We start from the raw sequence: 23,065 nt of genomic DNA, 5'->3' as shown, positions 1-23,065 counted from the left end.
AAACGGTCGTAGTGATGATCAGTGACCAACCAATTGTCTTCACCATTGATTTATGGCTTTCTTCAACAAGACTTTTTCCACTATTTCACATGAGTTTGAATAGCAAACACTATTCAAGCTCATGTATTTTTTTTTTCTAACTCAATCTAGAAAATTCATTAGCTAACTCTGACGGCGAGCTTTCGGCTACCAACTTTGGCGACCGCCACAAACCTTGAAAAATTAATAAAAATGATTTTTTTTCTGAGTCATTCCAAATACGCATTTGATTTAATCACAATAATAATTTTAAAAATAAACATTTTCTCATTCTTTTATTTTCTTTTCTTCTAGAGCTTTTTTTAAATAACAATTTTTATTTGGTCTTTTTTAATTCTCTTCTCGCTCAATTGGGTGAAATTTTTGAATTAGATCGTGCTACTTTGAAATCCGATGGGGTTTTTCGTAGCAGTCCAAGGGGTTGGTTTACTTTTGGGCATGCTTCCTTTGCTTTGCTCTTCTTCTTCGGACACATTTGGCATGGTGCGAGAACCTTGTTCAGAGATGTCTTTGCTGGGATTGACCCAGATTTGGACACTCAAGTAGAATTTGGGGCATTCCAAAAACTTGGAGATCCAACTACAAAAAGAGTCTAGGATAATGTGATCAAAGTATAAATCAAATATTAATATATTGGTCATATGGGGGAAATTGTTTAATAACATTTTTCATTTTTTTCGTTTAATATACCATGACTTATTTTTAGTTTAATAGCATTTTTTATTTTTTTTCGTTTGTCAATAGTTAAAAAACTTTATTTAGATTGAGTTAAGAAAAAAGTGTATTTTTAAAACTCATTTCTATTTAAACGGATGATAAAAGTCGTTTAAAATATATTGCATGCTTATCATAGCGTGACAACCATAACTATACTTGGCTTGTTTTGAAACATATTATATCTTTTTTAATATTGCTTAACTAAAACTTTTATAAACATACATGACTTGTTATATTTTGTGAATGATTTGCATATTTCTAATTCGACCATTCATGTTAATGCCACAATAATCAAAATTATTATTATTGAATGTTAAAATTTCTCGTTTTTACATTACTAACATGAAAACCAATAGAATTGAGTTAAATAAATTGAATTAGAGATACAAAACATGAAAAAAATTCAATTAAAAATTTGATGATGCTATATTTAAGATGTACAATAAAATAAAAATAGACTGCCTAAACTTAAGAATCCAAAACAGTACCCCAAACAGAGCATCATAAATCCAAATTTTCAAATCTCTTATTCCAAACACAGACATTTTGTCATATCCAGGTGTTAGAACCCCATTAGATAACCCACAAGCATTTAACTCCAAAGCTGCCCTTCTTTCGTGTTTTCTTAAATAGTTACTGACATTTTAGTTACAAATTTGAAAATTTAGACACTAAACTCATATTATTGTTATTATTATTATTTTTTTATTTTAACATATTGAAAGACATACCATACCATCAAAACATCCCATTTTGTATATATTTATATCATTTGGTTGAATTTGTTTCAAATTATTAATGTTAAAGACCTATTTTATAAAAGAACTAAACTAGGAAGACATCCTAACACATGAATCATGAAGAATCCTCTCATCTCGAAGGGAAAGGGAGTTGACCAATTAATTAGATGTTTCTTTATCTTTATCACTGCATATTTTGTTTTTTACAATACATTATTTCCTTTGCCCGAAGTTGATCAATTTAAAAAGTTGAATACAATTTTTTTTCTCTTTCGATTTGACCTCCTTTCATGAAAACAATAAAACAAAAAAACAAGTAGGACGGTGGAAGGTACCACGTATTTGATTGTTGTCGACAACTAAATATAAGTTTTATTAGAATTATTGTTATTTTATTTTTTTTTCTACAAAGGACTGATTATTAGATACAATCCTGAAAACACCTGCATGCATTTTGATGCACTGGTTTTTTGCATTTCGATCGAGTAGTCCAACTAGCAAATTTTTTTTCTTCTTAAAATTATTTTCTATCGTGTGGTCGGTATCGAATGATATGACTAAGTTTTTAGATCAATTGATGATTTACCATAGTATCAAAATAAGGGTAGTCTTGGAGGTTGTGTTCTATTTATTTCCTCTATAGATTTTTACATGTTTAAGTCTTATTCACATTTCAAGTCTATAAGTGAGGAAAATCTTAGATGATATGATATTAAATTTTTGCTGAAAAAAAGAATTAGGTGCATTCGATTTAGTAGGGTGTCTATATCTGTTATGGAGGCGTCACAACTAATCAAACTTTTACCTGTGGGTCTATGGAGATTATTCGGCATATAATTCATGGACATGTCACACACTGACAAGATTTATTTTCAAAAGAAACCATACAAATATTAAAGAGAAAAAGCAATGTCTGAAGATGCTTTGTGCTGAAAAAGAAGAAATAATAGTGATGTCACATGGACAACTCTCTGGTTTTTAAAGCCTTTCTTTTGTTTTTTGTGTTTTATTTTTTTCCCCATTTCAGCTTTGAATTATTTTAACATAAAATTCCGATGCAACATTAGGTAAATTCTGGGTTTTCCAAAAACACTGGTATGCTTCGAACTGTTTTCCCTTGGCCTTGGCTGTATTAAATGGTGGTATGTCTCCACTATCTTAGTTGCTTTTCCACAATATGAGCTCTCCTTTTTTTCCTTTTTTTGCTTTTCAATATAATAAAATGGCTCCATGTTTTTATGTTTTTTTCCATATCCATATAATGTCATTTTCCATTTTAGTTTAGTTTAGTGGTATAAACTTTTTCTCAATAATGTATGAAAAACTTTAACACGAACCAATTGAATTGTTGATGGTGATTTCAGCCCCATGTAATATCTGTAATAATGATATTGTGGGAATTCTTATACTTAGAGGGTTCATTTATGTAGAATTCTATTATTTCAAGGGTTATTTGTTCACCAAAGTGAGTATTAGTCATTCCATTGTACTTTTTTTAAGTCAAAGGTCTAAATTAAATCTTCATACTCTACAAGGGATTATATTCATTTCTAAAACCGTTGCTAATAGAGTAGGGCAACATAGTTGAACTTGTGTAACATAGGAATAAGGAGATGATTCTGACCATTGGCTCTTATTGTTATGGCCTTAACTAATTAGGTTCGGCTTTTTTTCTTTATTTTTAGAATTATATCACACTGTAGAGCAAATGATTGAATCTTTGACTTTTTTTTGGTATATAATGGAAAGTAGGAGATTCGGATCACATACATCTTCGTCATTAATACATCCATATGTTAGTTGAGCTATGTTCATTTTTCTTAGAGATAAAGAAAGTTCTTCCATTCATATCGATAGAGAATACTTACACTTTCAAAGAATAAACAAAATAGTAGCAACATGAAAGCGAAATCTATGGCCAAAAGCTTAACTAGAGTTAGGAGAATATTAACCGCAGCCTTAACCAGAATCACTACCCACGTACTATATAAACCACACTACACCTGAATTCCCATGCACTCCAATACCTTTTCTCCAATCCACAACTTGAAGGGAAAAAAAAAATGAAGCTCCTTGTTCTAGCCACCCTCACCATCTCACTGCTCTTCCCTTTCAGCCTCCTCAATTTCCTCTTCTGCTCTCTCCTCGCCTTCTCTCTCAACTACTGGCTCATCCCCGGTGGATTTGCGTGGCGTAATCACCACCGCTTCTCTGTCAACCTCCCTGGACCCTCTGGTTGGCCACTCCTTGGCACGCTTCCACAAATGGGGCCACTTGCTCACCGGAATCTTGCTACCATTGCTCACTCCTTCAAAGCCACACGCCTCATGTCCTTTAGCATGGGCGCTACTCGGGCCATCATAAGTAGCCACCCTGACACGGCCAAACAGATTCTCTGTGGGTCAGCTTTCTCCGACCGACCGGTCAAGCAATCGGCTAGGCTCATGATGTTCGAGAGAGCCATTGGCTTTGCTCCAAATGGGGCTTATTGGCGCAATCTTCGACGAATTGCAGCCAACCACATGTTTTCCCCACGGAAAATCTCCGACCTGGAGGGGCTCCGTAGGGAGGTGGCGGATGAAATGGTGGCAGAGCTGTCGGGAAATATGGCAAGTGAGGGGGTGGTGAGGCTGAGAGAAGTGCTGCAGAAGCATTCTTTGAAGAACATAATAGAGAGTGTGTTCGGGAGTGGTATGGGGATGGGAAGGAAGGGAGAGCTGAGTGATATGGTGAGAGAAGGGTATGAATTGATAGCGATGTTCAATTGGGAAGATTATTTTCCGGTCAGCTTTTTGGATTTTAGTGGAGTGAAACGAAGGTGCAATGAATTGGCGGGCAGGGTTAATGTGGTAATTGGACAGATCGTTGAAGAGAGAAAAAGAGAAAATACTGAGTTTCATAATGATTTTCTTACTACTTTGCTAACTTTGCCAAAGGAGGATCAGTTGAGTGATTCAGATATGGTGGCTGTTTTATGGGTAACATATTTCTTACTCTTATCTCTCTCTCATATATTCATTGTTATGTAGATGAAAAAGAAAGCTATTAACTTAAATTATTTTTAAAATATATCAGATGAAAATAATTTATAATTTAGTCTTTTCTTGTTGAGTTTAGATGTTCTAACAAGTTCCTTGAGTGACAAGGTGGTATATTTTAGTCAAATCTGTTTAAAAGAGGATGCTTCCATTATATGCTTTTTGTTTTTTCCATATTATATGCTATTTTTTTTTAGGTCAGTGATAATTTATTTATTTTTATCGATAACAAAATATTTGTTATTTACATGTTTGTTGTTACAGTAATATTTTTCTAAAACGAGAACAATTTACTGATTGTGGGTTATATTCATGATAATATTTAAAGTAATTTGGATAGTTATCATATTATATATATATATATATATTATTTTAAATAATAAAACCTCTAAAAATATTTTTAAAAATATCAAAATAACTATCTTATGATAAATACAAATAATGATCTATATTGACCTAGATATATGATAATATTTTATAAATATTTTGATTTATTTTACTATATTTAAAAAATAACAAAAGAAAAATACATGTAATTAATCGGAAGACATATATGCCTTGCTGTGGAATATTTGTTGATGGCCATGCATGAAAATGAACAAATATTATTCCTCCTTTTATGTATGTTACTTTATATATATATAAACACATTTATATGTGTGCTGATTGTTGAATCAGCAGTCTTCTTGTTGCCATCTCTTATGGGTCCAGCCCATACTTCTTTATTCTTCTTTTATGTTTGACTATTATGAAATTCTTTTTTCAGTAAAGTTTTATAAGCTTTACAAGATTCGGATATAATCATCATAATATGTATCCATCCCTCAGAAAAGAAAAAAAAATACAAAAAAATGATTGCTTAATTGACCACATAATATCGCACATTAGCCACTGACCAAAAATGGACATAAATTATAGTTTATTTTATACATATAATAAGGTTTGCTACATTAATATAAACTATATTAGTGAAAAATTTCATGCAGGAAATGATATTTCGTGGAACCGACACTATAGCAATACTCCTAGAATGGATAATGGCGAGAATGATATTACACCCAGATATCCAAGCCAAAGCTCAGAACGAGATTGACACGTGCGTCGGGTGCAATAGGCACGTGTGTGATTCCGACATACCGAACCTTCCCTACCTCCAAGCAATAGTGAAAGAGGTTCTTCGTCTACATCCTCCGGGGCCATTACTCTCGTGGGCCCGGTTGGCAATCCACGATGTCCATGTGGACAAGATCTTGATCCCAGCTGGCACAACGGCGATGGTGAACATGTGGGCCATAGCCCACGACCCGTCGATATGGAAAGACCCATGGACATTTAAGCCAGAACGGTTCATTGAAAATGACATGTCGATCATGGGTTCGGACTTGAGGTTGGCGCCATTTGGGGCTGGGCGAAGGGCGTGTCCAGGTAGGGCTTTGGGTTTAGCCACTGTGCACCTATGGCTAGCCAATTTTCTGCACCGATTTAGATGGACTCCATGTTCATCCACTAAGTCGGTTAATTTGTCAGAGTGTTTGAAGTTATCACTTGAAATGAAGAAGCCTTTGAAATGTTGTGTGGTTGGTCGATGAGTGAATTGGATTTTTAAGTTAGTAAAAATGAGGAAATTTACTGCGATAGAAACCTCATGGAATGTAGATTAATTGTCGTGTAAATTTATTAATAATGGTTTGTGTTTATGATAATTAAGAAACAAAAGGGAAGGATGGATATGTAGTTGTGATCATAATTGATGATTAAGTGTTAAAGTGAATTATGAAATAGTGTTATTTTTCCTTTTTTCCAAAAGAATATTAATCCCATAATGCTCATGTTTACCTAATTATAACAATATATCATATATGGGGTATTTTCTCTATAAATATTATAATAAAAAAATTATCAAGTAGTAACTTATTATTGGACACTCGAATCAACTATATAAATGGTAATATCGTTTCTTTTATGTAAATCCACACGACTTTACTTTTGGTTTTGGTTTTATCTCAAAAGATGTTATACGGATTTAGATAATTATCCTCACTTATAAATTTATGATCATCATTTTATTTAACTGATGTAGGACTTTAATTGTATTTTCAATAAACAGATATATCGAAATATACTTCTTTGCTTCTGCCATAATACTTCAAAGAATAATCACTTGTCTTCACTTGTCTTTAGTAATTGACAAAGCACTTTTGTTGGATTGGATTTAAGTAATCCACTTTGTCTTTTGTTGTCGACTCACTCAATCTTTGGAGAACACTTTTTTGTTATTGCAATTATTAAAATATTGTATAAATAAATGCATTCATCTCTTGATTCAAGATTGATCATCGTCAACATTGCAAAAAATGACAACAACGAAAAAGCATTTCACTTCCACCAACTATATCTTGCAACATTAATAAGTAATTAAAACATGAAATGAGAAAGATATTTTTATTTAAGATGCAAACACAATCTTAAATGAATAGTAAATAGGAGAAAAATCCAAGTTACGAATAAAAATAACATATATAGCAATTAAAACTGCTTCACTCTACCATATTTATTAAAGAGAAATGATTTGACTATCAACCATTTAATGATTAAAAATTTACACAAGTAATATATAAAAACTATTTAGACTTGCTATCATATATTATAGTATTGTAAGAATTAATTAACAAACTCAAATTAAACTTACATGAATTCAGTACAATGCACTACAACAAATTGATTCTTTAATGACAACCTAGAATAAGAGAAAAAATGCACACACATACACACACACACACAAAAACTATCCATCTATATGGTTCCTTTTTCATGCTCTCATAATCTCTACAAGAAAAGGTTAGAATATTAAAGTGCTTCATTCTTTGTGAGAGTGTCATCTTCATCATCAGCCCTATTTATTTTTTATGTTGAAACATTATGTTTATTAATGAATGAATTGAGAGAAGGAAGATGTTGTTGTGTGAATGGAGGATGTTATTATACTAATATTTGATTAAAGTAGCTTTAAGCACACAAACACAATCAATTAAAATTGGAACCAAATTATGGGAGATTGAGTGGATAAACATGAGATGGGGTTAAATTAAATAGAAAGAGAAATGGTAACCCCAAAAGTTTAGGCTTTTCTTTTATTATTATTTATTATAATTAAAAGAAAGAAATAGGATGGAAAATGGGATGAGGAGGATGAGGAGGGGAAGGGATCTAAGTAATGGATTTTGTTTGGAAACAGCAAAAAAAGGTAGATAACTTTATTAAACAAAGAAGAAAGTGAAATGGTAATGATATGGTCAAGTAGTCATAAGTCCATATATCTTTCCTTTCATTGAACTGGATCCCACCATTTTCCTCTTCCCAATTTTGCTGCTGTTCTTTTCTTATTGGCTCTCTCTCTACACCTTTTTCTTCCTCTCCCAATTCAATCAAATCAAATTAAATTAAATTAAATTGTCCAAAGTATAACATTTAACAAAATATTATGATTTTTTTTTTCTTTTAGTAGTTCATTTGTACATACGGTAGAGAGTTTTGTGAATTATTTGTCATAAGAAGTCTTTGATAACATGTAGTCTATGCAAACTGAGTTTTCTCTTATTAGACTTTAAATTTGTTATACGTTTGGTTTATCTTTTCATGTATTAAATTTAGTAAATGGATTTTTATTAATTAAAATATTTTAGAATTGAGTTTTTATTAAGATAGTTTATATGAAAATGATTTTAGAAAAGTGCTTTTTTTTTTCTTTTAAGATTATAATTTAAAATTTAGAGACTAAAATTCATATTTTTGTAATAATTATTATTTGATTTTTAAAAATTAAACATATTTATTTAATATATTTGATTTTTTTTGTCAAATTAAAATATACAAAATAACTTACATTTTTAAATATAGAAAAATGATGTAAAATATTTATAAAATAAAACAAAATTTTCAATTAAAAAAATACTATTATTTTTTATTTTTAAAACTTAATTTGGTTTTTTGAAAAAACATCGATAAAAATAACAATAATTTATAGGTAAATAAGTGTTAACAAACATAAAATCTTTAAATTAAGATTAAAAAATTAAATCATTATTCCAAAAAATTCTCGAGCATAGAGTATAGAATAGATCATTTTGGACATTTAAGTTGTAACTTTTGAAAGTATAGGAATTAAATTTTGAAAGAATTTGTTTTAAGTTGCATGATTTGCCCATTGCCACACACAATCGCTCTCTCTTGTTGATTTATAGTGTATTTGGATCACTAAGAATGATCAAAATATCTAAACTACTGCGGCATTGTGCTTCCTAAATATGCTCTCTTTTTCAAAAGTAAAATTCTTTTGATTTGATTCTTCTTTCTTTCTTTTTTTTAATAATAATAATCTTTCTTCAACTTTGTGGTAGATATGTGTACAATGGTAGGTACTTAAAATTGAATTATATATATATAATTGCTCTCGAGTTATATGTTTTGAAATTCGATCTAAATCTTTCTTTCTCTCGATTATGTCAAGAGAAAAGGAAGAGCATAATGTAAAACGATTCAATTTGAGAACCAAATCGTAAGATTAAAGGTACACACGTGTTTTTACGTTGATAAGAAATTGTTTACCTATAATCATAAACTTTTATGGCTTGATCTTTTTGTTTCATTTAATTTAGTACAACAGGGACATGTTTCGTTTTTGTTTAATTCTTTTTTATGGTTCATATTAACTTTTAATTTTCTGTATCCATTTAATATCTATTTAGGTTTCATTTGATAACTATTGGTTAATTGTTTTTACACACGAAATGTAAAATCGATGAAGAAGAGTTTTTGGTTTTAGTTTTTTTTTTCTTTTAAATTAAAATTGTTAGAATTAACACTTAAGTTTTCGCTTTTCAAATAGCACATTCTTAAAAATAAGTTATACTAGTTTTTTTGGTTTATCTCAAACAAGATCGATCACGATAATTAATTAAAAATTAACTTTTTCTTATTTATTGATTGTTTCGAAGATTATGTGTACATCTTACAAAATATAGGTACACCATAGGCATAAATGTTATGTAATCTTTTCAAATTTTTAACACAATCTTAGTTTAGAGAAACAACTATATGAATTTTCAAATTATCCAAATGAATTTCAAGTGATAGTTGCAAGATTTGTAAATATTTTTCCTAACCATTTTAATATTTAAAACAATGCCCTAAAAACACTACAATAATAGTAGTATTATAAACCAATTAAAGATGCTGACAAAATTCTTTGAATGGGTAGTTGGAGTATAGAGATAGATTTTTGCTAAACTTTGTTTTACACTTTGATTGACTTTACAGATTTATAATAAAGTTTGGTGTAAATATAATGAGAATTTATTGATATATCAATTGTAATAGACATCAATCACAATGGTAAACATCGTTTTTTAAAAACGTTTACTCAGATATCAATTTGATTACAATGAATATTTACTTTGCATTATCTTATTACCTTCCACATTCATATGATTCCACGTTTCAAAATAAATTACGCTTTCATGAAAACAAACACGTCTTTAATTGTTAATCAATTATCGTTCCTCTTTCACATTTGTAATAGAGTTGGTCCAAACTGTTAATGGGCCTAGCCCAAACATCAAAAGAGTTCTTTGTGATTCATGGACCAGATGGGAATACTGTCAATAATAGAGCATTGAACTTTACCAATGGGCTTTTTTCATCTTTGTGTCAAGTAGAGAAGTCCAAAACATAAATGGGCCTAGCCCATATCAACATAGCGGGTTATTCATGTCAGTAAGCCACACAATAGCAAAATTTGGGAAGCCGTTCGAAATTATAGCAATAAAGGGAAGAGACTTTTGCAAAAATATAAATGAATTATATTTGATTTTTTTAAAAGAAAGAAAAGTATATTTGAGCAATAAATTTTAAAATACATTGTCTTATAAATATAACAATGTATTTAATGTATATTTGTAAACACATACAAAAGTCACGTTAGAAATGATGTATATCTATATTCCTAATATATTACTAATTGAATTTTAACATATTTTTGAGATATCAATTTAGAGGTGGTTTTTTTTTTCCAACTAGGATATGAAATAACATAAATGAAAATTTTTAAAATAAATGAAATATTAATTTGAAGTATAAATAAATATCAATCGCGAAAAACATATGACAAAAACTTTGGAAACCATGGTAAACATGTTGGATTCAAACTTAAATAAAAAAATAAAAGGAAAAAACCTAGGTGTATATATATAAACATTGGTTTACAAGTAGGAAACTCCGATTTAGAAAACTTACAACGAAGAAAATTTAAATATAACTTTTATTTATTTTTCACGAGTTCGACTACACCAAAAATTAAAAATTTTAATCTATTAGACAAAGGTATATAATGCAGACATTTAATTTAAAAGCTAATGTTACATTGTCCTTAAAAATACTGCACTCCCTAGCAGTATGCATGATGGGATGATTTTTAAGTAATATTACTATAAGTCTTATCGATAACATGAATATTTTTATATGTATTATTTTTTAAGTATATAGTTTTTCAGTAATATTATTAATTTTGTAAATCAGTTAAATATAAAAATCAAATGAGTGAAAAAACTGAATTAGGTTAGAAATAGAATTAGCCACAAATAATGACAAATTCAAGCCTCCAATAACGTAACCGACCAACACTTTTCTATTAAATACAAATTGTAAGGCTAACAACATATATTATATAACTCTTCTTTTGTTTACAATACTATAATCCTAAACGACTAAACAAGTACATGGCTATCCTTTTTTTGTTCATTGCTTTTCTTTCGAATCTCCTAACCTAATCTTATCTTAAATTTTCTTCCAAATCTCCCAACCTAACCCCATCTTAAAAAGTAGAGGCTCTCGCGAGTTAAAAAACATAGCTTGTTTTTGTGAAAAATGATCAAATTCACATATTTTCAATAAATTTTAGATAACATTTTTTAAAAATTACAAATAAAACAAAGTCTATCATTTATTACTAATAGAATATTATAACCTATTTAGAATAGACATTTTGTTATATTTGTTATATATAAATATATATTGATATTTTAAATTCAATTATTTTATTTATTAATCTACTACCCATCCTTTTATTTTATTTTAAGGATAAAAATAAATATCTAAGTTTTCAACACAAACAATTATAATTATAAGGATGAATGGTCCAACCTTTTACCTCCAACTTCAAAGCTTATATCAAATAGCATCCAATAAGAGTGTTATATGAAAAGTAAGTAATTTGACAAAAAAAATTATTTAAAAAAGAATCTGGATTACTTAATGTTATTAGTCATAAACGTGATATCATAAAATGGTATAAAGTTAATTAAATAACTTAGGATTCTATAGTGGAAAGAAAGGAGAGAGATTTGGGGGGGGGGTGGGGATGGGCATGTCATGAATAGCCACGTGTCCTTTCTGGAAAGATCTAAGGGCTCACTAGAATATGGAATAGAATCACATGAACAAAAAAAATTGGCTCTCTTCCCATTCCTTATGGGTGACCCACTCTATCACTTTCCTTCGCCCAAGAAAAATAAAAAGATTCTCCTCAATAACTATTTTATCACCGGACCCACCTTTTCTCCCTCTTTTCATCTCAGCCCTTGGATCCTTCCATTTCCTTTATATAAAGACTACAAACCCGTTATGATCTTCGATATCTTTTAGAGAGCCCAACAGGAAAGGAAAGGAAAGGAAAGGAAAGGAAATTACTACAAAATCCCATTTCTCGAAGACTAAAATCACTGTAAGATTTAGTTGATTGTTGTTCAATCTTTGTTCTGTTCAATTTTTTTGTTCTTAATTCCTTATATTATTGTTCTTATTATTTATTTGTCTGTGCAAGGATTTACTGTTTGTGATCGATTGGGTGTTTTGACAGATGGAGAGTGAAAGCCAGAATTTGGAGTTGAAGCATCTAGGTTTTGTAAGGGTTGCTTTGATTCAAACGATTGTTTGTGTTACGAATCTGTACGATTATGCGAAGCAGAACTCTGGACCTTTGAGATCTGCGGTTGAAAGTGTGGAGAGTGCTGTTAACACTGTTGTAACTCCGGCTTATGAGAAGCTTCGAATCGCTCCTGATGATGTTCTAGTTTTTCTTGACGGCAAGGTAATTTTTTGTTTTTCTTCTCTAATCCTTTGGACTTTCTTTAGATCTTAAGATGGCTTTCTTGGATCAATTTAGTATCTTATGATTTAATCGATTGTACGGACGATTGTCGGTTGGCTGGCTTGTGTTTGATTGGATAGAGATGCATTGCTTTCTGATTAGATTTATCTATAAACCGTATTCTCTTGAAATGAATGTAACTATAAATCAAGTGTCTCCATTTCTTTAACCGGCCAATTGAATTACAATTCGTATATGTTCTTACCTGTTAGAAACTTGAGTTTCAACGATCAATTCAGGAAAAAGATGCATCGAAATCTGTTTGAGAGTAAGGATAACTATGAGAGTTTGTTCGTAACAAGTTAGAGAAGATGAAACGCCTGAGTTTCTTCGTAATTTCTTCAAAGGACTATTAGAGTCTACAGTACAGATTTTCTAGCTGAAATGGACACTTTTAATTGTGGTGTGGAATGAATGTGTTGCAGGTCGACAAAGCTACACATGAATTTGATAAGCGTGCACCTCCTCTAGCAAAACAAGCCGCTCAAATTACTCAGCATTTCATCCAAAAAGCTGCTAGAACTGGACAACAACTTGTGAACGAGTTCCAAACCGGCGGACCACGCGCAGCGTTTCACTATGCAGCAAATGAGTACAAGCAGTTGGTTCTAGACCAAGGAGTGAAGATTTGGGCAGGACTCAACCGGCTTCCATCGTTCCACAAGTTCGCAGACATGGCAGTGCCGACTACAGCTCAGTGGTTGGAGAGTTACAACAGCAAGGTGAAAGAATTGAGGCAGAAGGGTTACCATGTCTTCGACTATTGTCCCGAGGTTCCCGTGAGTGAGATAGCTAAGGCATTTAAGCAGGACGAGTCAAAGAAGAAAGAAGAGACATCTCCTAATACTCCTGAACAAGCTCCATCCAAGCACGAAGCAGGTTCCGATTCTGATTCTGATTCGGACTCGGCTTCGGTTGCTGCAGGTCCCAATTAGAAACTGGGGATTAGTTTGTTGGATTAGCCAATCGTGTGGTTTGCAAGATTGTATGATTCGTGATGTAGGAGCACAACAATGTTGGAGCCTTAGAAGGCTGTAAATGAATGGGATTTGATGATGTTGTTATGGAAAACTCATGTGATGTGTGTATATCAAGTGAACAAGTGAAGTTTTAGAACGGCATGCTTGCTTTTCAGGTTCCATGGTTCTAAAGGCACATACCATTCATAGCATCTTTGAGTGATTCGATTTTGGCATCGAAAATCTGTATGGAAAATGCCATTTAAATATGAAAAGGTATGTTTTGGAAGGGAGGGAAATTCGTGTACTTTCCTTCAAACGAATAGCTTGAGCAAGTCTCTGCTAACAAGAGGCAAAATTAGCAAAATTAGCAAAATTAGTTGAGAGTGCTTACTGTTTCTCTCTGTTTCTAGAACAGGAGTGATATTAGTGAACGAGTACAATACAACGATGGATGAAGATATATATGCTTTGGGGTGATTACACAGTCCAACGAAATTCAATAGAGGGAAGTAGTTGGAGCCCAACTTTGAGGGAATCATTTTTTTTTTCTTTTTTTTGAAAAGGATTGAGGAAAGTATTTTAATAGCTTATAATTAAAGCATATGTTATATTATTATATGGGTATAGAATGGTTTAAATGTAATTTGACAATAAATCTCAACGGTAGTAATGCATGAGTGATGACATTTTATGTGTATATATAAATTAATTAGAATATAAAATCTACTAATAAATCAATTTTCTTCTAGTGAAAAAAAAAAGAGAGAAAACCGAATACATACATAAAAGGGTGACATTTCAAACAAAATTTCAGATGATTTTTTTCGGATTTTTTTTGCGAAGCTCATATTGGAAATATTTGATATTATACTAAATTTAAAAAACAAAATAAAATTTTAGAATAGATTTTTTAAGAATAATAGTTAAATAAAAGATTTATTTTAAAACAATAACAAAAAATTCAATACTCTTGATTTTGGGTAAATATAAATTTTGAAAAAAAATGGTATTGTTTACAAAAAAATATAAAATTAAAAAGAATGGGATGAATTTTGTTATATTTTATAATTAGCCTCTTCTTTTAAAAATATTCCCATACATTGTTAATTTAGTCATTTTCTCTGTTTAAAAACCGAATTTTTTTATTAAAAAAATCACATCTGATAGCTATTTTTAGTTGCTGAAAACTAAGCCTACAAGTATTCCTTCCCCCAATATTTTTCACCCTTTTTATCCACCTATTTTACAAGGCAAATTTTGTTAGGAACAAAAAGATTTTTAAAGTTTTTTTTCTATTAAAAATAATTAACTAAGAATTTAATAACTATACTTGACAAACATGAAAATTATTATAAGAAATTAAGAAAAATAGACTTAATTTTCAAAAACCAAATCCAAATTCCAAAAAGCAAAACGGCTATCAAATATAAAGCTCGGCCAAATATTGAAAAAAAAAAATCTTGAAAAAGATGAAAACTAGAGTAAAGAAAATAGGAGAAAAGCATGTACAATTTCCAAAAGCCCACTGCTCGGCTTAAGATTACCTTAGCTTCAACTACTTTGATGGCTTCCACGAAAAATTATCAGGAATTAATCCACCAAGAACTCCATGAATAACATTTGATATCAATATCAACTATAAGAAGAAATTCCAAGTGATGTATACTTAAAACACTAATACAAAATGATGGTATCGGTTTCTCAAATTCACCAACTTGAAATTTTTAGTCTTATGAGCTAAAAATGTTTATTCCAGCACCAAAATCTCTGTTTGACAATACAAACCCACAAAGTGCTTCCTTAACAGCACGAGAAATTAAAAAGCAATAAACAAACGTTCAAACAAATTGCTTGAGAGCTTCCCCGCTTCCACCACCGAATTATTGAGGTCTTGCAAATATTCTGCATAGTATTTCAACAACCACATCAGGGGGATTTAACTAGAGGTATCTCTCTCCCAAACTCAAATAATCCCTTTTCCTACTTATAGGGTATGATAAGATTATAAGAACTCTGACTAACTGAGTTAGCTCATCAACAGAAGCAATTTTTGTATACACGACCAAATCTTAGAAGTAGAGGCATCAATGCACAATGAACAAATCCTAAAAACCAGTAAAGAATTATCGATGTCATTCTGCTTAGGTTAGGAACAACATGAAACAATCAGATGGCTAATACAAAGTTCATGAGCATCACAATTTCTTTCAAAGAAACCCCCCACGCTGATACCCAAACACTGCGAAAATATGGCAGAACCCAGTTGGATTTTAAAGCCTATCGTAATTTCTAAAATATTAATGCTTTAGAGAGCTTCTGCTGTGATTTCACAATGGAGGACAACTCAGGATCATTGGTTTTCAACTGTCATCACGACTAGTTTAAATTAAATAGAATCCTGAGAGGCTCTAAAGTCTCATCTTTTAGGCAGTGATGGAGCACGGCGCCCTCTACTGCAAATGAACAACGGGGAAGGGTGGTCTACTGCAACTGATTTTAGAAGTTCGAAGCAGTAAAGTGCTTTGTAACATATTCGTTGATTTTTAGGACCGGTCATTCCATATTATTCTAAGACTGGGTCAGCCGTGCAAAAAATGCTCAACAAAAGGATTCAAGTTTCGAACAGTTTTATAGGAATCAAATTGTATATGAAAAAGCATAAGAAACAGTACCTTCACAAATCACTTTGAGCTATTGTTGAAGTCCTGAAGCATATCATCATAAGGATCCCTCCTACCAGGAACTTGACTAATTTGTGGGTCCCACTTCAGCTGAGAATTGTGGCGGTCAAACGTCCAAAATCCATAAGGACGAAGAGGATAGCTCCACATCTCCTTTGTCTTTTGGCACCGATCCTTGATCGCATAAATATGCTCTCTGAATCTGCGATCTCTCTCTTTTGGATCCTCCATAAGTCTCAATACCAAATCCTCAGCAAACTCCATAATGAACTTCATTTCTAATATATTCCTGATAAATTAACAAATTAAACAAAGAACATACAATAAAACTCGAAATTCGTGGCTTCAGCTCAAGAAAACCTAAGAAAACAGTTCGATCATGAGACTAAATCCAGGTGATTCAGAAACTCAGTTCATTGGCGACAATAAGGATCTTGAAATCTCCTTTCTCCTTCCTAAATTTTTTATTTCGGAAATAATCTAAGAAACAAACCGGATCGAGAAATTCTCAAGAAAAAGCCCTAAGTTTAATAAAACACGAAAATTGCAAAAATATTGAAGAACATCTCTCTCAATTCAATTGGAAAAAGGCAATTGAGAATGCGATAAGAAACGAACATCAATCGAAAGCTTACCTCGAAAGTCGATTGCAGGAATTGAGATTTCTTCCTCAGTAAACTGAAGTTCACCCGCGGGAGAAAATGAACTCGAAGAATGAACAAAATCCATCTAATTTCCCATTGTTTTTCACAGTCGGAAACATAACAAAGCCCAATTTCAATGTATTTCAGGCCCAAAGGCCCAACTTCAATGTATTTAAGGCCCAAAGGCCCAATTACACTCACTCTTCCACTAGCTCCGGCCTCTAATGCGTTCGTTAAGAACAGGCCCATGGCCCATTTAATTAATAGATGCCGAAGAATCTCAAAAGTTTTGGATGTGCGGTTTAAATTAACATTTTTAGATACTGATGTTGAGTACAACCTTGGGGTGAGAGATTTGAATCGAAATCTCTTCTTCTCAGTGTATATATAGCTATCAGTTGAGCATGCACTGAGGGTGAACTTTATACTTTTTTAACTTTCTCTATTTTCATATATATAATGTTTTATTTCACAAAAACTTGTCTCTACCCACGATTTTACAAAGAGTAGGTAGAACACAGACGTTGTGTCTTCAATCTTCTACAATACTATATTTCATCCCTAGTTGATATTCATTTTCACTTGTTGGTCCATTCTTTTTAGGCTTTTTGGAGTGTAAAATTGTCTAACCACAATCGAAGACTAAAAGTTCTTATAAAGATACAAGCTTTCTTCTCATACTCCAATTTCAAGAACATGACTCTCTTCCAAGTCTCAAATTTCAAGAACACCACACTTCTATACATCAAGCTTACATATTCAACTAAAAGAGAATTAAATAATGAAGTACTAAAGACTGAACCGTATCGCATCAAATCACTATCAACACAAATGTAACTTCGAGAAACACATTTATCCGCAAACCTCGTGGCAATAAATTGAAAGAACTTGTGAGAGAGAGTGTAAAATATTATATCAAATTTGCTCTCGTCTAAACTTTTAATGTTTGGGTCAATCCGTATTTAAGATACAGTACTCTATTTTCTTACCCTCTTTTGGCCTCTTTTGTTTTGCGAAAAAGAATATTCTTAAACACAATGTAAATTAAAGAGCATAAAATAGATAAAGTATTTATCAATATCAACCAAAAATATATTCCGAAAAGATAAATAAGGTTGTCTAAATAAAGGTGAGGTATCTAAAATTCCAAACACGTATCATTCTAAACCACAAAAGATTAAGATATATACGTCTTTCATACAAGCAAACTACTATTTACCTTTCCCTTTAGGTTTATAATTTTCTTTTTCTTTTCTTTGTTTGGTTAATACAAAAAGAATTTAAAAATGTTCCCTGGTAGTGATTATAAATACATAACACTTTAAGCATAAGCTAATATGCCCTTTTAAAAGTCTATGATTGGATTCTTTATGTTGCAAATATATATATTATATTACTAACATATCATAACCAATAAAATGAATGTGTATTAAAAAAGAGGTATGAACATGATGCATTAGCTAAGCTAATCAAAAGGTGAAGTCTACAAAGAATGGGCCATCAAATAAAAAGGCAAAGTGAAAGGATTTGGTTTTCATTTTTGCTCATAAAATTAAGATTTATAGGTCAAGGATTCCATTGCCATTTTCAAATTGTACCTACTCTAATTACCTCTTTTATACCCATAATTTATTATCATCATTATTATTATTATGAGTACTATTGGCTTGTGAATGTATTGGGAACCTTTTTGAAGACCAATAACTAAGCCTCAAACAACCTTTGTCTACCACTTGAAAATGTTGGCCCTCTCCACTTCTCCTTTCCCTTTTTGACTATTACAAAGTAAACTACAACAATTTCTTATATATATATATATACTTAAAAGAAAAATTAAAACCCACTTTGATTCCTTACAATTTGGATCTTCCTACTTTCAAATCTTGTAGCAATTATGGAAGGTGGAGCCTTTACCTAGTTTTAAGTTGAGTATTGGTCGGCTATAGTCGACCAACTTTTGGCAGTTGGTCAATTGGTTAGTTTAAATCGTTTTAAGCCTTTGAAATCTTTTTAAAAATGTTATCGATTAGTTTGAATTTTTCCAACCCATCACCGACCAATCATATCTTCGATTACTACCTTTAATTCGATTAGTATTGATCGATCGATTCGGTTTTTCAATCTATCATATTCTCTTACTTAATTTATCGTTATTTATACATATTTGAACACTAGATTTGATGAGATGGACAAGATCGTTATAAATTTTAAAGAATACAAACAATTAATTTTATGAAAATTAATAGTATAAAAAATGATTTTTATAATGAATGAGAAAGCGAATTTTGTGATTACCTAATATTATTGTTCATATTCACTTGCACAATTCCAGTGAGCTCTATGCCTTTTTATGACAAACCCTTGATTCTTGCGATCCCGTTTTTACTTTGAAATTGCCGAAAGACACTGCCCCTTTCCATCCATTATTCTATTCCATCTTTACATTTTAATCCAAAGCCTTTTTCTTTACATTCTCAATTATTGTTCCATAAAATCCTCTAAATCTGTATACTTACGTTTTATTTTCAAAAGAAAAGAAGATAAATTTTTTGTAATAAATGCACTTTCTTTCAAATTTCATGCTAAATCAGTACCAATGCATTAAATGGGAAATGCACCCTTTCCTTTGACGTTGAAACATTTCAAATTTTCGTGCATCATTATACGAACCATTTTAGCCATTGCTAATTCCAAATAAAACGGTGCCGTCTCATTGTTTACTGGAAACCAACCGTATATTTCCCAAATAAATAATACTCATAATTCTTAATCGTTTCTTTCAATGTGCATTTTAGATGAAGATCAACATAGACTTTAACTTTTTAGACTGAGGAGTGATGATTTGAATATAATCCCAATTTTTTCTTTAAAAAAACAGAGTTATGTACAGTAATTTAGATTGCATAATATTTAATAAAGATCTAACATAATTGCTCATGGTATTTTCAAGAAAGTCCAACTCTAGAAAGAATTACAAATTAGAAAAATAGAAACTTAATTGAATTTTACCATATACATATATTTTAAATATTTTGTAAAACGATTTTAAGGGGAAAATATTCAGCGCGTAGTAATATTTTTTTTACAGAAGTATATCAAAATTCATTAATTTTAAACTCCGTTTAATTATTAGTTAATAATCACTAAAATAAAAAAATTGAGGTGCTATTTCTACAATTTTCCAAGTTAGGGAAAAAAAAAAGAGAAAAATAAAAAATAAATAGATACGTTAAATAGAGGTAATTATTGATGTGATCTGATCAAAAGGAAAGAGAGTAAGCTAAAATAAAAGAAATAAAAAATAGGAATGGTTAATTTAAAAATTAAAATGAACGAAAACAAGAGGGAGTTGGTGGTAAAATACTGATTCCTCTATAGTACAAAAATTAACCCACCGGTTTCTCCACATTGAAAAAATAAATAAAAACGCACCGCCACCCTGTACACAAAAAAGGCCATTAACAGCCCCGCCGCGCCGATTCCATTGCCATCGTTATAAGATAAATTTAATATCTTAAAAGGAAAATTGGCCGTTCTTTTTTTTCTTTTCTTCTTTCTTTTTTTATTCTCTCCCTTTACTTTTACGTCTCTTCGACTAAAATTACGAGAAGCCGCCAACGTTTATAAACAGCACTCGTCACCGTCAACTAACGTTTTAAAAATTTCTCATTTTAACTTTCGTCCATGATATCATCGGCCACATCGTCCATACCGTCACCGTTATCATCAAGCCAACGTTCCACCGGAGCACAATCGATTTTATGGCGGAGTTTCCAATCAAGCGCCTGACACGCACGTGAGCAGTAATTAACAGCACCACAAACGGAACACCGACGGAACTCATGTCGTCTCGTTTCTGGACGTCCACACCCCACGTGCGAACATAGCCTCAGCCCATTCCCGGGCGACCCCCCACGTGCCTCGAACCATTCGGCTAAAAACTGACTTGCCGGATGAGCCTCCGGTGCCGGAATATTGCAACCGAAATCACTTAACAAGGGACATCCCGAGCCGGTGACGTGCCGGTGGTGAGGAGGTTGAGTGTTCCACGTGAGGCACGAGCGCGATGCGGCAACGGAGGAAGCCGCCTCGGAGGAAAGCACGGCGGCGAGTTCACGCGCGTTGGCCTGAACGAGAAACCGACGACCTTCCGTTATGTTTTGGCGAACTCCGTAACCGTCTTGAAGGCAATGGCCAAGCTCTCTAAGGGCGTCGATGTGGCCGAGAAACGCTGCACGTGCGCAAAGTGCGACTCCGGCGCGGAGGTCCTTGTCGTTCTTGGATCCGCCGCTACCATTGAACTGAATGACGGCGAGTGAGTAAAGAGCCGGCGCGTGCGAACAAATCGCCGCCTTCGCCATTAACGAAGCTCCGCTACCACGATTTTGCAAACAGTAGAAACGAATCTGAATAAAAAAATGAATGCGCGAATCGCTTATCAGTTATTAAAATCATTAAAATCAGAAAACGGAAAAGGAATGTTTATACCTTTCAAAATGGGATTAGAATAAAAAATAATAATAAAACGAAACAAATCCGCATAAATTAAAAGAATATATAAAATTAAAAACTCACCATGCCAAGTGTATAACAGGCCTCGACATTTCCGGCATCTGAGCACTGTTTCAGGAACCGGTGAGCGGATTCCGTCCAATTCTTTGCCCTAATTGCGAAAGTCTTCTGAGAAGCTCTTGATAGAACCATGGGATTAAGTCCTAAATTGTTTAATCTCTTGCATCTGAAACCAACAAAAAACAAACAAAAAAACAAATTAAAATCCAACCCATCACACTAAAAAAAACCCTAAATTAAAAAAGGAAAAGGAATTACGTTAGTAAGATATTGATGAAATCGGAGGGGGAAGAAGCGGCGGAGCTGAGATTAGAGAGAATAGTAATGACGAGGTCGTCCGGCAAAGAATCGAACAAATCGGAGGTGGGTGTTTTGATGTGGTAAGAGAGCTTGTTTCTTTTGCGGCAAAAGGGTCGGTCGGCTGCAACATGGTGTTTTCTTTTCCGGTTGCCGGAAGCAAAGGCTGTAGGTTGAAGTGGAGGATAAGATAGACCTGTTCGAGTTCTCATGGAGGAGGATGATGAAGAAGATGATGATTCTTGTTTCAGCCTCTTTTGTTTGTGGCTGTTCCCTCTTATTAAATCCACCAATTTCTTTGTTTTTTTTCTCTCTTCCTTCCTTTAGGGTAAAACCCAAAAAGCAAATGCCAAGCTTTATATAGTTAGACCAAACTATAACACTCCCACCACCACCACACCCCTTTCAAGTATAACTTACCCTTTAACCATCCTAAAATATTGAATACCCAGCTGTCACTAACTCCAAAAATTTATGCCTCTTTTTTTCTTATTTTGCAATTCGCAAAAATAACCCACTCTAATTACAATTATACCCCCAACTATTCTATTTTCAAATTAACTTCTCAAACTTAGATTGTTTGCATACTTCATCCCAAAATTTGGCTACATAACACCAACCATTAATTTATAAATGACCTACAGTATCAAAGTCGTAAGAATGTACTTATTTTTTATTCTAATGGTAAAATTTTACGGGTCGAACTCATATTATTATATAAACTTTAGGGCTATATTTTAGAAATGGATTATTTTTGTAATATTTGGATTAGTTTAATTCAAGGAATAAGGAAGAAAAAGTAAGTCGTTGTGCAATTAGAATGAGTCAAAGCTACTAGTAATAGTCCTTAATTTTTTAGGTTTATTTTCCTAAGATTTTAACACTCCGTTATTTTTTTTCCCAACGTGTAGGTGAGTCAACAGGAAGTTGAAATTGAGTCTTTAATTTGGTAAGTTCGTTCTTTTTAATTATACTAATTTTATATGTGTGTTAAAATTAGTACTTCAACAAAACAAAATCGAGAAAGAAAAGTGCTTCTAGATCGAAGAAGAATGGGACTATTTTTAAGAAAAAAATGAGGTGTCTTGAGATGAAAATTTCTCCAACGGTTGTAGTAAACAAAACATCCTGATAATTGTTTTTCCATTCCCATCTATTTGTGGAATTCAAAT

At 32.1% G+C, this 23,065-nt stretch overlaps 4 protein-coding genes across 5 annotated transcripts; 2 read left to right on the top strand and 2 right to left on the bottom strand.

The window, feature by feature from the left end:
- The first annotated feature begins 2,563 nt into the window (after positions 1-2,563).
- Positions 2,564-6,340, top strand: LOC101212611 (cytochrome P450 78A5). Its single transcript, XM_004135271.3, has 2 exons — positions 2,564-4,474; positions 5,521-6,340. The coding sequence occupies exons 1-2, from the start codon at positions 3,560-3,562 to the stop codon at positions 6,121-6,123; spliced, it is 1,518 nt and encodes a 505-aa protein (XP_004135319.1). The 5' UTR covers positions 2,564-3,559; the 3' UTR covers positions 6,124-6,340.
- Positions 6,341-12,151: 5,811 nt separating this feature from the next.
- Positions 12,152-13,908, top strand: LOC101212846 (REF/SRPP-like protein At1g67360). Of its 2 annotated transcripts, none has more exons than XM_004135272.3 (3): positions 12,152-12,311; positions 12,447-12,677; positions 13,163-13,908. In XM_004135272.3, the coding sequence occupies exons 2-3, from the start codon at positions 12,447-12,449 to the stop codon at positions 13,670-13,672; spliced, it is 741 nt and encodes a 246-aa protein (XP_004135320.1). In that variant the 5' UTR covers positions 12,152-12,311; the 3' UTR covers positions 13,673-13,908. The 2 variants fall into 2 exon arrangements, with proteins under 2 accessions (XP_004135320.1, XP_004135321.1); XM_004135273.3 differs by having other exon boundaries at positions 12,162-12,311; positions 12,411-12,677.
- Positions 13,909-15,289: 1,381 nt separating this feature from the next.
- Positions 15,290-17,047, bottom strand: LOC101213251. The gene is made up of 3 exons (XM_011657259.2): positions 17,016-17,047; positions 16,372-16,669; positions 15,290-15,601 (listed from the first exon to the last, which is right to left on the bottom strand). The coding sequence occupies exon 2, from the start codon at positions 16,654-16,656 to the stop codon at positions 16,381-16,383; it is 276 nt and encodes a 91-aa protein (XP_011655561.1). The 5' UTR covers positions 16,657-16,669; positions 17,016-17,047; the 3' UTR covers positions 15,290-15,601; positions 16,372-16,380.
- Positions 17,048-20,310: 3,263 nt separating this feature from the next.
- LOC101213808 (F-box protein At1g67340) lies at positions 20,311-22,281 on the bottom strand. The gene is made up of 3 exons (XM_004135277.3): positions 21,855-22,281; positions 21,600-21,762; positions 20,311-21,430 (listed from the first exon to the last, which is right to left on the bottom strand). The coding sequence occupies exons 1-3, from the start codon at positions 22,103-22,105 to the stop codon at positions 20,696-20,698; spliced, it is 1,149 nt and encodes a 382-aa protein (XP_004135325.1). The 5' UTR covers positions 22,106-22,281; the 3' UTR covers positions 20,311-20,695.
- Positions 22,282-23,065: the final 784 nt, after the last annotated feature.

This window comes from Cucumis sativus, chromosome 5 (assembly GCF_000004075.3).
Source record: "Cucumis sativus cultivar 9930 chromosome 5, Cucumber_9930_V3, whole genome shotgun sequence".
Taxonomy (NCBI): domain Eukaryota; kingdom Viridiplantae; phylum Streptophyta; class Magnoliopsida; order Cucurbitales; family Cucurbitaceae; genus Cucumis; species Cucumis sativus.
The sequence above is the reverse complement of the archived record's forward strand: the minus strand, read 5'-3'. Positions and strand labels throughout refer to the sequence as shown.